The sequence below is a fragment of the Oryctolagus cuniculus genome, chromosome 20, assembly GCF_964237555.1.
Source record: "Oryctolagus cuniculus chromosome 20, mOryCun1.1, whole genome shotgun sequence".
Classification (NCBI taxonomy): domain Eukaryota; kingdom Metazoa; phylum Chordata; class Mammalia; order Lagomorpha; family Leporidae; genus Oryctolagus; species Oryctolagus cuniculus.
Window position 1 is genome coordinate 20,509,573 of NC_091451.1, and position 13,900 is coordinate 20,523,472.

At 57.8% G+C, this 13,900-nt stretch overlaps 1 protein-coding gene across 2 annotated transcripts in view; it reads right to left on the bottom strand.

Moving 5' to 3' along the window:
* Positions 1-3,503: 3,503 nt before the first annotated feature.
* The window catches only part of SYNDIG1L (synapse differentiation inducing 1 like), a 19,913-nt gene continuing 9,516 nt past the window's right edge, over positions 3,504-13,900 (bottom strand). The window contains exons 2-4 of one of the 2 annotated variants that reach the window (XM_017349494.3): positions 6,264-6,739; positions 5,236-5,376; positions 4,808-5,105 (exon numbers count right to left, since the gene is read on the bottom strand). In XM_017349494.3, coding sequence (XP_017204983.1) covers positions 4,947-5,105; positions 5,236-5,376; positions 6,264-6,680 — 717 coding nt within the window. In that variant the 5' untranslated portion in view covers positions 6,681-6,739 and the 3' untranslated portion in view covers positions 4,808-4,946. Of the gene's footprint in view, positions 5,377-6,263; positions 6,740-13,900 lie in introns of both variants that reach the window. The other variant, XM_070065033.1, reaches the window with a different exon arrangement.

Genomic DNA, 13,900 nt, shown 5'->3' on the forward strand with positions numbered 1-13,900 from the left:
GGTGCAACTTGGGGGCAGCCCCTGGATTCTCCTGCAGGGTCCTGCTCTGCCCGCCGTCCCGACCTCACCACGCAGCAACCACAGTTTCTATTTTAAACAGTTGGGGTTGGTTGCTTCCCTGCCTTCCTGCTGGGTGTTTATGGGGAGGAAAATAATTGGTAATATTTGCACAGATGTGCTGGCACTGCAGCTCATCACGGCACCTTTACCCAGGGGGCCCTGCCTGCTCCCAGCCTGAGGTTTCAGCCTGAAGGGGAGGAACTGAAGCCCCCAGGCCCTCCCAGGAGCCTCTGGCAGGAGGGGGAGGTAGAGGCAGGGAGGGAGCAGGAGGCAAAGAGTGCCCCAGGCGCGCCCGAGGCAGGCCTCAGCAGGATGCGCTGGTGCTGCCCTTGGGTACCAAGAACTGCTGAGGACAAGTTGGGCCCTTGCCAGGGGGCTGTGGTGGCGGCAGGGCCCCCGGGGCTCTGTGCCTGATGCCGCTGTCTCCTGCAGAGCCTGCTGCTTCATCGATGAGGGTAGACCAGAGCTGAAATGAGGAAATCATTAGGTTTTTCTTTCCCCTTCTTGAGGCCTGAGAGAATATTCCAGAGTGCTGGGCAGGGGTTGGGAATCATCCAGACTGGGAGGCAGCTTGCCCGGCCCAAGCAGGGCCAAAAGGCAGCCTGGGGAGGGGGCGAGGCGTGGGGCTGGGGGGACCAGACGGGCTCCTCAGTCATCCCGTCTCCCTCCCCACTTGAGAGAGCATGTGCCACGTGGTGGCTGCACATGTGAGTGTGCATGCAGGTCTTGTTTCTTTGTTTTAAAGATTTATTTATTTGATGGGGTCAGCACTGTGGCGTAGTGGGTAAAATTACCGCCTGCAGCGCCGGCATCCCATATGAGTGCCTGTTCGAGTCCCAGCTGCTCCACTTCTGATCCAGCTCTCTGCTATGGCCTGGGAAAGCAGTGGAAGATGGCCAAAGTCCTTGGGCTCCTGCACCTGTGTGGGAGACCCGGAAGAAGCTCCTGGCTCCTGGCTTCTGATCAGCGCAGCTCCTGCCATTGTGGCCAACTGGGGAGTGAACCAGCAGATGGAAGACCTCTCTCTCTCTCTTTCTCTCCTTCTCTGTGTAACTCTGACTTTCAAATAAATAAACAAATCTTTAAAAAATAAAGATTTATTTATTTGAAAGAAAGGCAGAGTTGCAGAGAGAGAGAGAGAGAGGCAGAGACAGAGACAGAGGAAGAGATCTTCCATTCACTGGTTCACTCCCCAAATGGCTGCAACAGCAGAGCTGGGTCAATCCAAAGCCAGGAGCCAGGAGCTTCTTCTGGGTCTCCCATATGGAAGGAAGAGGGGTGCAGGGGCCCAAGGACTTGGGCCACCTTCCACTGCTTTCCCAGGCTATTAGCAGGGAGCTGGCTTGGAAGGGGAGCAGCCAGGACTTGAACCCGTGTCCATATGGGATGCTGGTGCCACAGGTGGCAGTTTTACCCCTACATGACCCCCTGTGCATGAAGTTTTTATGCACACATGGGTGTGACTGTGCATGAGGTTGTGCATGTCACACACCAGCCTCTCTCTGTGTGTGTGTGTGTGTGTGTGTGTCTGTGTGCAAGTGCATGTATATGCAAATGTATGCCCAGAAGCATGTGCATGTGAGTGTGTACGTATGTGCTTCGGTTTGGGGTCCCCCGGGAACCAACGCCAAAACAAGGACTCAATGGCAGGTGGTGATTGGGAGACAACCACAGGCAGCGCAGTAGGCGCACCGGAAAAAGACAGGGAGAGGAAGGCAGCTGTCAAGGGCCGTGCTGTCAGGCGGGATGCTGCCAGCCCGCCTCTGCTTGCATTTTGTTCTTCTGGGCAGCTGAAGTTCAAGCCCCCTGGGAGCCACTGTGGATCCCAACTGGTGTCCTTCCACCCCAGGGCAAGACATCTGGGGTATCGACCCGCCTACGGGCGCTCGTCATCGGCTGGTCATCGGCTGGCGGCCGCACAGGCTCTCGGCACTTTCAGCTGATTTGGCTTTGCTGGCCAGGAGCCCCCGATCCCCAGGAAGCGGCCTTCCGTGGGCAGAGGTGAATGCAGAGGGGATCTGGGTGGACATAGCATGCCTGCTGCGGTGGGCGGGTGCGGGGATGCGGTGACGTGCTGCTCAGGACCCCTTCCGGAAGGATGGACCGCCCTGTGGTGCTGGCAGGAGCTGGCAGCAACCAGCCTCCGGGGCCTTCCCTCTTGGGAGTTTGCCCCCTCTCAAGAAAGCCACCTGGCCCTGGAGTCCCACCCCTCTTCTGGGTGGCGCACCTCCGAGGGCTGACCAATAGGATGGTAGAAAGGCCTGGCCCTTCACTCCAGCGTGGTTCATCACCAGAGGCCAAAGCTGTGGCTCAGGACTGCACCACAGCCTGACCTCTGCCCGGTTTCCCCTCCTTCCTCTCTATCTCTCACACACTATCCTAAGTGCAGCCCTGAACATACAACCCGTGTGCTAGTGTCCGTCCCAGCGCACCTGGCCCAGGCAGCATGTGTGTGTGTGTGCAGCAGGTGCACGCGTGGGTGTGGGGTGTGCATCACTCCCCTGCCCTGGGCTCTCTCTCTCTCTCTCTCTCTCTCTCTCTTTTTACAGGCAGAGTGGACAATGAGAGAGATGGAGAAAAAGGTCTTCCTTTGCTGTTGGTTCACCCTCCAATGGCCGCTGCGGCCGGTGCGCTGTGGCCGGCTCACCGCGCTGATCCAAAGGCAGGAGCCAGGTGCTTATCCTGGTCTCCTGTGGGGTGCAGGGCCCAAGGACCTGGGCCATCCTCCACTGCACTTCCGGGCCACAGCAGAGAGCTGGCCTGGAAGAGGGGCAACTGGGACAGAATCCGGCGCCCCGACTGGGACTAGAACCCGGTGTGCCGGCGCCGCTAGGCGGAGGATTAGCCTAGTGAGCTGTGGCGCCGGCTGGGCTCTCTTGCACTGTGACCAAGAGGCCAGACAAGCTCCTCTGCCAGCCCAGACAGGGCAGGTCCTGGGTGCCCAAGAGGCAGAGATGACTGAAGATCTAAGGCTGAGGCCTGAGGTGGGCAGAGAAGCCTTCCTGTCCACACTGCACAGGAGCAGCCCTTAGCATGGGAGATGCACGGGATCTAAGATTGGGCATGAGCCCCTCACGCCTGTGTCGCCCTTGGTAGCTCCAGGCAGCTGGGAGAGCGTCAGTGCTCCTGGCTCACAGCCCTTCCTCCCTGAGCTCTGACGCTCTTGAAGCTGGAAGGGGTTTTCTGCAGGCATGCGCTTGCCTCGTCTGGCAGTCAGTGCACACCAGCGGCCTACATCCAGGCTGCTCGGAGCCCAGCAGTCCTGGGGTGGGGTAGACACTGTGGCCGTCGGCCCTCCTGGGGCCATCCGTGGGCTTTGTCCACTCCCTAGGTTGCTGTAGGCTGGGAAGCAGCAGACATAGTCATGGCAGCCAGTCGTGGAGAGGAAAGGGACCCAGGCACAGGTCAGGGCAAGTGAGGACAGCAAGAGGCCACCAGGTGTTACAGAAACGTTTATTACAAGGATCAATAAGTACAATAGTCGGGCATTCAAATCGCTGAGGATGCAGAGGGTGCAGGGCTGGACAGGGCTCAAGATGGGGGAGAGGGGAGCCCCAGGCTCTGGCTGGGGCGAGGGAACGCCCAGGTCCCCAAATCGTGCATGGTGGGGTCCTGCAACTGGGGCCTGACAGGCCGGCCCTCTCAGTGTGCTGCCCCCTGGTGGCCGGATGTGTCTAGAATTCTGGGTGTTTCTTAGAGGGTGTCGAGAGCAGCCCTGAAGGGGGAGGGATATCTGTGAAAATGCCCTGAGGCGGGTCAGGGGTCCACCCCGGTCCTTAGCGTCTAGAGGTGGGAAAACATCCCTAGGCTTTGAGACGCAGCCCCAACCTTCCTCTTGGAGTTGGCGGAACCCTGGATGGTTCAGGCAGAATCCAAGTAGCCTGGAATCCGGGGTGCTCCTGCCTCTCCCCTGCCTACACACACAAGGAGCCAAGTGAAACAGACCCCTTAGATGAATTCTACTCACCCTTTATGCCTTGCTCAAGAGACACCTCCCCCAGGAAGCCTCTCTGAGCACCCCTAGATGCCTAGCAGGCCACGCCTCATCTCCCCTCACTCCTCCTTGCTGCGTTTCCCACAGGGCTGGATGTAGGGCCTTGTGCCCATGGCTGCTGGCAGCTGGCACTTTCTCCCAGTCTACCTGGAGTAGCAGCAGCTCAGGACCCCCAAGGCAGAGCCCAGAAAAGGATGAGGGGGACAGGGAACAGGGGCCGGGCAGGGAGGCTCACGCAGTCCAGCAGTATCTCAGGGCCCTCCGGTCTCTCGGTTATTGCCTCTGCCTTTGGCACCTACACAGAGAAGCTCCGAGACCCTGCCTTGGTTCAGAGCGTGGACGCCAAGGGTCCCCTTCTCTCTGCAGGGCCATGGTGTCTCAGCCCACAGGATAGAGGGGCACTGCTCACGGGAAGCTGGGGTCCGCACGTGTCTCCTTCCCGGCTGGCTGGGGCCTGGGCATTGCGGAGCCAGAGAGAGTTGGGGGAGGCTCAGGATGTCCCCAGGTGAAGACCCTCGTGGGCTGGAAGGACGGAGCTGGGGCCCCGGGGCCCCCTTTTCCTCACTGGAGCTTCCTGCGCTTTCTTGGGTGTGGGGCAGTTGGCAGAGTGGATGGGTGAGGGGATGGGGAAAGGACGGGGCTGCGCTTACTGGGACGCCCTGGTGGGCAGCCCTGTCCGCTCTCGCTTCCCATCAGCAGCCTGGGTTACAGAGGGAGCCCCTGGCCGGCTCTGAGGCTGAGCTCTGCAGGTTGCAGGCTGGGAGGCCAGTCTGCAATGAGCCGCTCTCACGAGTTCTGCTAGGGGCCCGGGTTCTCCATGCAGCCTGCAGCCGCCAGCCCCACGGCTTCCTCTGGTGGGCCAGGGCGGTCAGGAGGCAGAGCCTACCGGCCTCTAGCCATGACCATTCTGGGACATGTAAGCTGCCAGAGCCACTACCACGGCCACATAGAGACCGGCGCCCACGGCAATGGAGAGTGTGGCCAGGAAGAGGGCCCGGCGGGAGGTGGTGCTGGCCAGGCGGAAGTCCCCTTTGGAGATGGCCTTGCTGGTCTACGAGAGAGACGTGCTGGTGAAAGGGGGCACCCGCAGGCCCAGCAAAGCAGCCCAACCCTCCAGGCCCCTGACGGCATCCTGCAGCAGGAGAGGCCAGAGAGGCAGCCCTGGGCCCGGCAGTGCTTACCCCCTGGGAGAAGTAGAAGGCAGCAATGCCCAGGGGCCAGAAGCAGCAGAGCATGGAGAAGAGGGTGAGACCCAGGTGGTCCCTGGGAGGCAGCGTGAGGAAGTTGTCTTCACTCTCGCTCTCTGATGAAGTCGCATCACTCTGCAAAACAGCGTGCGATGCTGAGCAGGCTCGGGGGCACCCCAGCCCGTCAGACTGCAAGAGCTCCCCAAGAACACCAGTGGGCAATATGGAGCAGCGGGCAGTCCTCTCCACCGAAGGGGGCAGTGGGGAGGCCTTGGCACGCTACCGAAGGAAAGAATGCGTGTCCACATCCGGGAATGGGCTGATAATTGATGGAAGAATTTACAACAGAAGACCATGGGACTATTAAAAAAATCGCCTTGTAGGAGCAGGTATTTGGCCTAGCAGTTAAAACACCGCTTGCCTGGGTTCAAGTCCTGACTCTGCTCCCAGTTCCAGCTTCCTACTAATGTCCACCCTGGGAGGCAGCAGGTGAGGGCTCAAGCGCTTGGGTCCCTGCCCCTCATGTAGGAGACCCGGATTGAGTCCCTGGCTCCTGGCATCAGCCTGGCCTACCCTTAGCTGTCGTGGGCATTTGGGAAGTAAACCAGTGGGTGGGAGTTCTCTGTCTCTATGCCTTTCAAAAAAAATCACTTAGTAGAAAAATGCTCAATTATACGGAGCAATATTGAAATATATATTTTTAGAGAGAAAAAGCAGATTATAAAACTACTTATAGCAAGATCTCCTTGGGAAATGGAGGGAGGGAACAAATATGGGATTCTAAAAGAGACCTAGGTGGTCATCTTCCAGATTAACTGTGTAGTCTCTGGGTGATCAGTGCTCCACTCTATCACATGGGTCAGTCATCAAACCCAAGGTAATTTCTCACTGAGGACTCTACCTAGGTCAGAATACCTTTGCCCTGGTAGCCTTCAGATGCCCGGTCCCCAACCCAGGCCTATCAGATCTCAAGGTCTGGTGGCAGGGCCCTGGGGATCTGCATTTTAAACTCATGCTCTCACCTCCTCCTCTTCCTGGCCATCGTCCTGGCCTTGCAGCTCCTCGTGGACGCCGTAGGACACTGTCTGGATGGCGACATCCCCTTCGGTGTGCCCAGGCTCTGGGGACTGTTCTGTGGGCCCCGTGGGGGGCTCCCTGACTTCTGTGAAGCTGGTCTCACAGCTGCCTGCCCTGGGCTCCTTGGCCTTGTCCCTCCCCAGGAGACAGCTGGGCCTGTACCAGGCCTCCACAGCCAGCTGTAGGGACCCAGGGTCCAGGAGCTGGTGGGCGTGAGCAGGGCCAGCACCACCCAGGAGGTAGGAGTAGAGCTTCTGTTGGCAGGACCAGCTGGGCGAGGCCTCCGGGTAGGTGTAGGCGCCGTGCAGGTGGGCAGGGCTTCTGGGCAGCAGAGGGTTTTGCAGTTCACTCAGGCTCTCCATGGCCCTAGGCACAGCTGCTGGAGAGAGGAGCCGGGGCCGGCAGAGCCGTCCTCAGAGAGCTGTTGGGAGAGCAAGACGGACAGACACTGAGGCCAGGGCCCGGGTGCAGAACTGAAGCGGCTACAAGCATGCACTCTGCGGTCTGACTTAGCGCAAGCCCCGCCTTTGCCATGCGCCGGGCCTGGAACCGGCTACTTGATTTCTCAGAGCCTCCATATCTTTGTCTGCGGATTGGAGTGGAAGATTGGGGTTGAGGGACGATTTGTTCTAGGGTCAAATGGGACCATACTTAGCCCAGAGCTTGCCTCGCTGGGATGCTGGGATGCCTGCCCCAGGTGGGGTCTCACAAGGACGGCGCACCCTGGGCTCATCTCCTCTCTAGGGCAAACTGTGACTTTGGGAAGTTCCTGTGGGATCTGAGGTGGAGCTTCCTGGGTGCTGAGGTCTGGACCTGCACACCCCGGGTGGGAATGTAGGCTCACTCAAGGGCTAGGGTGTAGACACACTAAAGGAATGGAAGTGTAGACACACCCAAGGGATGGAGGGTAAGTTGTGGATTTGGTTGTTGACTGTAGAGGCCTAAGTCAGCCAGGATGCTGTCCAAGCTGTGAAGTCCCAGCTAACAGGAGCTTTCAGAAAAAAATGCAACCATGAGGAAGGAAACATCAGCCGAGGGCAAGGAGGCACCTGCTGTGCCTTAAGAAGGAGTGAGCTTTTGTCCTAGGGCCTTGCAGAAAGTGATTAACAACTCATTGTTTGTCTCTCCCTCCACTTAGAGAACATCCCAGTGTGGGAATAAGTGCAGGAATATAATGCAAGGCCTTAATCAATAATGAGTCTGTTAGCTATTACCAGGTGTTTTTGGTGACTGATAGCCACACAGAAATCTATGTTGTTTAAAGCTGAATCCATGCATGTCCTCACCCTGCAAGAAAAGCAGAAAACCCGTAAGCAAACTCGGGCTTGCAGCGCAACCAGCGCAGGCAAGCGACTGCTTCCTTCTGGGTTGAAACCTCCAACAACGCCAGCCGGCCTCTGAGTTTTCCCAGCCAGGCTCTGATTTCTCAGGTGCACACAGAGAACAGACATACTCGAAGTGCGGGAGAGGAGGACAACACGCTTCAGGGCGGGGGAATCCGTGTAGACAAACCCAAGGACCCGAGTTGAAGTATAGACACACTCAAGGGTAGGAAGTGTAGACACACATCAAAAGCAGGCATTGTAGATGACTCGCTCCAGGGCAGGAAGTGTGGGCACACTCTGAGGGCTGCTCTCCCTGCTTCAGCCCGCCCCAGGAACCCCCTGCACGGCTGGAAGAAGCAAAGCAGACATGGATCCAGTGTGTCTACAGCAAGTTCACACACACGGTGGCGTGTAGCAGGTGAAGGAGGGGTGTGGGGGAGAGGGGTGGGGCGGGCCAGGCGGCCTCAAGGGCGTCCCATTCTTTCCCTCCCAGCCCCATCACTGAGCCAGAGGCAGGGGTTGTATCTCCTCTTGGATTTCTGATCTGAGGAGCGGAGAGTCAGCCCTGGCCCCGCTTAGTTTCCACGAAGTGGGGACGGTGAAATCCCTGCCTACCCAACAGGGCGGCTCTGCCCCCGTAGAGAATCCACAGCAAAGCCTGGGAAGGACTCTCTGCTTCTGCAAGCCAGAGGGCTGGATTCCAGAAAGCTGGTTCTTGCGACACCACTGGAAGACAGAGCCCCGCTCCAGGAATCAGGCCTGGGCGGGGGTCCCCTGACTTAGCTGGTGTCGGGGAATGGCCTGCTGCTGCCCGCAGGAGGGCGGAGGAGCACCAAGAGGCTGCCCCTGGCTCTGAGCTGTGAGAAGGGCTCCTTGGATCTGGGACTCCAGCAATGTCCGACCAAGGGTCACAGACGGGTGCGGAGAAGCCACAGGGCCCCAGCGCCCCGCCCCCTACACAGGGAGCACACCCAGGACACCGAGCTGCCGCACACCCAGCTCCCCACGTGCACAGGTGGGCCCCGCAGCCCTGGGCAGGCTGTGTGGGTCTAGGCCACTCCTCTCCTGCACTCAGGGAGTTAAAAATGCAGCCAGCTCTCTGGACTCAGTGATGTGCGTCTGCCTGGGCTCCTCTGGAAAGACTTGACAGGACCACTTCTTTGGACAACCAAGACAGCTTCTGAGCCCCTGCCCTGTCCGCCAGGGTGGAGGTGGGCTGCTGTGACCCAAGGCCTCCTGGGTTTGGCACTCAGAGACCCTGAGGTTCTGTTTCTGTTCTGTCCCCTTGTGACCTTTGAAACTGACCCTCCATCTCCCCACCCGCCAGGCGGCTTGGAGGACAGGGTCAGTGATGTGGACTGTGGTCCCGTGTGCCCTGATCCTGCAGTCCATGCAATCCCCCCTCGCAAGAGTCAGAGACAGACAAGGGCTCCCAGAGCTTCACGAAGCACAGCCATCATCCCCTACCACCACCCTGTGCGCAGGTTGTTGGGGGGCAGAGGCAAGGCGAGACCTCTGTCTGCCAGACGGGCAGCAGAGCTGTGGCGACATCTGGGACCCCCTCCCCCTGTGCTGCCCCAGTCCCAGCCCTGCCCTTCTCAGCCCCTGGAGGACTACGACTTCCCGAGGACTCCTTAGCCTCTGCTCCCCAGTGCCTTATTGTCTGCTGGCCTGCAGCCTTGTGGGTCCCTTAGTCAAGTCCTTGCCCTGTCACCATCCCACTGCAGCCCTGAGGCTCGAGTGGGCAGCCCCAGGACCCTCAGAGCAGATCCATGCTTCAAACACAGCCGTTTCCTCTGCTTTGTCCCACCGGGGGAGCTTGGCAAGTCTCTGCCCTCCGATCACCCCCAGGAGGGGGAGAAAGATAGTTGGAGACCACCCAGGTGTTTGCGGGGTGCATCCCAAGCAGGCAGGGGCAGTGGCGTCAGCTCCTCACTGCTCCTGTCAGCCTCTGTTGGCCCAAGGACCTGCATTTGAGCCTTTGCCACACAAGCCACCCTCAGTCTTCCCCTATGGCTTCCTCCCTCAGTGCCTGGAAGCAGGTGGTCTCGGCGCTTCCCACACAAAGATGTATGAGCCTGGCTTTGCACCACCGGGGAGAACGGGAAGCCACTTTAATGTCCACCAATTGGGAACAAGCAAAATAAATGATCGTCCCCAGTGCAGTGGCACAAGCCTCGGGCAGGTTTACAGAGAGTGATGATGACTCAAGAAGATGCTCCTTGCAGAGTCCATGAGCGGGAAGGCGAGAGAGCAGAGAGCGCCAGGCGCGCGTAATCCTAGCTCGGCCAAAATGTCAGCCGGGATCAGCACAGGGTGGGGGTGGCAGCACAGGGCTTCTCGCGTCCTCTTCACTGCCCGTTTGTTTCCTGCCCACATCTAATTGTTTACAGTGAGCATGTACTACTTTCAAACCAGAAAAAAATATATTAAGTGCATACATTTCTTTGAGATGAATGATGTGAAATCAGTTTAAAATCTCCCCAGGCTGGGAGGTCCTTTCTGGGTTTGGAGGCTGAACGTAGCTCTAAAGCCTCCCCACCTCCGACCTCCCAGTACACACACGTGCACATGCACACACCCGTGCACACACACCCATCCTTGCACCCACACCTGCATTTTCGAGAAGCAACCCAAGTTAGAGGCCACAGCATCGGGCCGTGGTCCAGCCAGGTGGCGGTGTGTGTTCCCTGGTACCTATCGGGGCCACACAGAGTTCAAGGACCTGATCCTGGCCAGCAGGAGGCCTGACTGGGTCTCCCAGCTTGTTCTGGGGCCAGCTCCGTGGCTGGGTCCCTGGAACAATAGCTCATTGTTCAAAGCAAGCGACGACCGTCACCACCTCACCTGGACTGTGTGTGCCTTCCGGATTCCATGTTGCTGTGTACCTGCGGGAGGGCATGGCTGTGTGAGTGTGAGTATGTGTGCAAGGGTGCACTCCTCTGCAGAGGAAAGACACAAGGGGGCCTAGGATTCCAAAGCTAAGGAGATCGCTCTACCTGGTGTGCTTGGAGCTGTGGGTGGGCCTGGGCCTCTTGAGACGAGAAGGGGAGAAAGAGGGTCCGTGAAGCCACAGCCCTGGCTGTTTCCTGAGCTGATCCGGGGATGGAGCGGACACTGCCACCTCCCAGGCCAGGGAGCAGAAACCAGCCAGGCTCCCAGCAGAGTCCAATTACAGCCTCCTGCTGAGTTCAACTGCCCTGGAGTCCAAACCCACAGTGCAACATTGGCTCAATTCTTAGAAAATGTAAGGGAGGGCTTAGAGGGGCAGATTTTTACCGAGTCAGCTCAATAGGGGCATGTATTGGGGGAAGAAGAAGAGGAATTCACTGTACTGAGCTTTTCAACCATGAGCCAGGGGCTGCACTGTTGTAAAGGCTCCTGTTGACTCTATCATGCTAACGGGAACATCGCAGGAGGAGAGAAGGCTTCCTCTCAGAGTGGCAGACTCACAGGCACACCAAGCTGCCAGTCACAGCAAGGAAGCACCAAGGACTCGAGAGGTCCGAATGCCAAGACCAGCAAGGAAGAAGAATGCAGAAAGGTGAGCCTGGCGCCTGCACCATTTCCCTCCGAGCCCATCCCTGGTTCACCAATGGCTGACTCCCCAGAGTCTACTCTCCCAGCAGCCCCAGGAGCTAGGGAGAAAGTTGGGGTCTGAGATTTACAATTGGGACTGTTTAGGGTTTCAACAAAACGGAAACAAAGCAGCTCTCATGAAAATCGAACCCAGGCACGGAACCCACGCCGCCCCGGAGCAGTGAGGTGACGTGCACAGAGCCTGACTCCTCCCAGCCCAGGGCCACCAAGTGGCAGCCGCCATCTCCCTAGTGCTTGCTTTGTTGGAAACAGCAGGCGCATGCGCTGTCACCTTGCCCCCGTCTCGTGTGGGAGAACTGGGGCTCAGAAGGGTTACATGAGGGTTACAGACAGCGAGTCTTGGACTCAGTGGGCATCAACCCTGCCCGGGCAGCTGCATTCCACCCTCCTAATCCAGGATCCCGGGCTGGGGCCTGAGCTTTGGCCCTTCTAACAAGTCCCTAGGGGGTGCCGATGCTGCCACTACAGGGACCACATCTTAGGAACCACTGCCTGGAAAAGGCTTGAGGGAAGAGCGAAAGAATGCGTAACCGTTATGCTATGAAATAATAAAAATAGAGGCCAGCACTGTGGCATAGCGGGTACAGCCACTGCCTGCAGTGCTGGCATCCCATATGAGCGCCAGTCCAAGTCCTGGCTGCTCCACTTCCAATCCAGCTCTCTGCTATGGCCTGGGAAAGCAGTGGAAGATGGCCCAAGTGCTTGGGCCCCTGCACCCATGTGGAAGACCTGGAAGAAGCTCCTGGTTTTGGATCAGCCCAGCTCTGGCTGTTGCAGCCATTTGTGGAATGAACCAGTGGATGGAAGACCTCTCTCTCTCCCTCTGCCTCTGCCTCTCTGTAACTCTGCATTTCAAATAAAAAAAGATTAAAATAATAATAATCATATTTGATCAATCCAAAAGGAATCCAGAAAAGACAGAGAAGAGGAAGAGATGAGACAAACAGAAAAGCAAGAGTTAAGATGTTAGACTTATACCCAGGTAGAGCCATGTGCCACTTAGCGGCCAGGCGCCTGCTGAGAAATGCTTTGTCGGGTGATCTTGTTGCTGTGCGGACACTGCGGAGTGCAGGTACACAAACGAGGGTGGCTGCCACCCCAGGCGAGGCGATCTTCTGGGACCGCCACCATACACACAGCCTGCTGGTGACTGAAGCGGCCTCAGCTGGTGCATGGCCATGTAACAGCAATTACATTGAATGCAAATGGAATAAAATTGCCCAGAAAGAGGCAAAGGGAGTTATACAGTGTTTTATCCCACTTGTACGAAATCCTGGAAAGACAGAAACGATAGAAAGCAGATGTGTGGTTGCTAAGAGCTGGGAACAGGGAGGGAAATTGACTCAAAGCACAACAGGCCTTGCTGGAGGGATGGAACTTTCTGAGTCTCGACCGTGCTTGTGGGGCTCACCACTGTTTGTATTTCACACACTGAATTGCATCAGGATTGTATCATGTGTGTGCTATACCTCAAAGCTGAGTTTTGCAAAAGACAAAGATAGACTGGATTCAAAAAACAGCAAAATCCAACTCTGCTTCTTATAAGCAATGCACCTGGAATATAAAAATGCACAAAAAGAGATTGATGTAAAAGGTTGGGACAACAGTAGCGGCACGCACTAAGTCAGCCCTAGCTGGGTTCCAGGCACCGTTCTGAGGGCAGCGCTGCCTCGTTTACCCTCACGGTGGCCCCTGGAGTCTTCGCCATCGGTACCTCCACCTGCTTTGCAGAGGCCTGAGAAAGTTGTGCGTGCCCACGGGGAAACAGCTGGAGAGGGGAGAGCTGCACAGGAGCCCTGCAGGTCCAACGCGAGAGGCCCCGCGGCCCAGGGCCAGCGTCTACCGAGGGCTTGCTTTGCTCTGAGTGCCATGTGCTTTCCCATGCAACCCCTCCTCTTTCACAGGTGGGAAAACTGGGGTCACAGCTGTTATTCAGGTTCCTGAGATCACAGAGCTGGAGGGTGGCTAGCCCCACCTGACCCCCGTCCCTCTGTAGAGCGCACACTTAACCCTCACACGGTGATGCAGTGCTGCGAGGCCGGCGCGTCCGGCACATGCAGGGAATGGGCTGCTCAGGCCGGCAGCATCGGTGCTCAGGGCCAGCTGCAGGGCTGAGGGCTGGGGAGGTTTCCTGTGTGCACTGTCCGGGCTCCACAGTGCCTGGGAGGAAGCCCCAGGGGCAGGTGTGTGGTGCGGTGGTTAAGATGCTGCCTATCCTGTATCACAGGGCCTGGGTCTGAGTCCCAGTTCTGCTCCTGATTCCAGCTTCCACTAACGCAGACCCTGGGAGGCAGCAGTGATGGTTCAAGTATTTGGATCCCTGCCATCCATGCAGGAGACCCCAGCAGAATTCCTAGCTTCTGGCTTTGGCCTGGCCAAGCCTTGGCTGTTGCAGGCATTTGGGGGAGGGAACTAGTGATGGGAGAGCTCTCTGCTCTTCTTCTGTCCCTCTGCCTTTCAAATAAAATAGACTTAAAAAATAAAGAGAGAGTGAGTCTCAAAGAACAGTGTGGTATGTGCCAGGAGTTGGGGCTTATTCTCAGGATGAGGCCAGCCTCTTTCAGAACCCTATAAGGGGCTGGCCCTGTGGCATAGTGGGTGGAGCCGCTGTCTGCAGTGCTGGCATCCTATATGAGCACCAGTTTGAGACCCGGCTG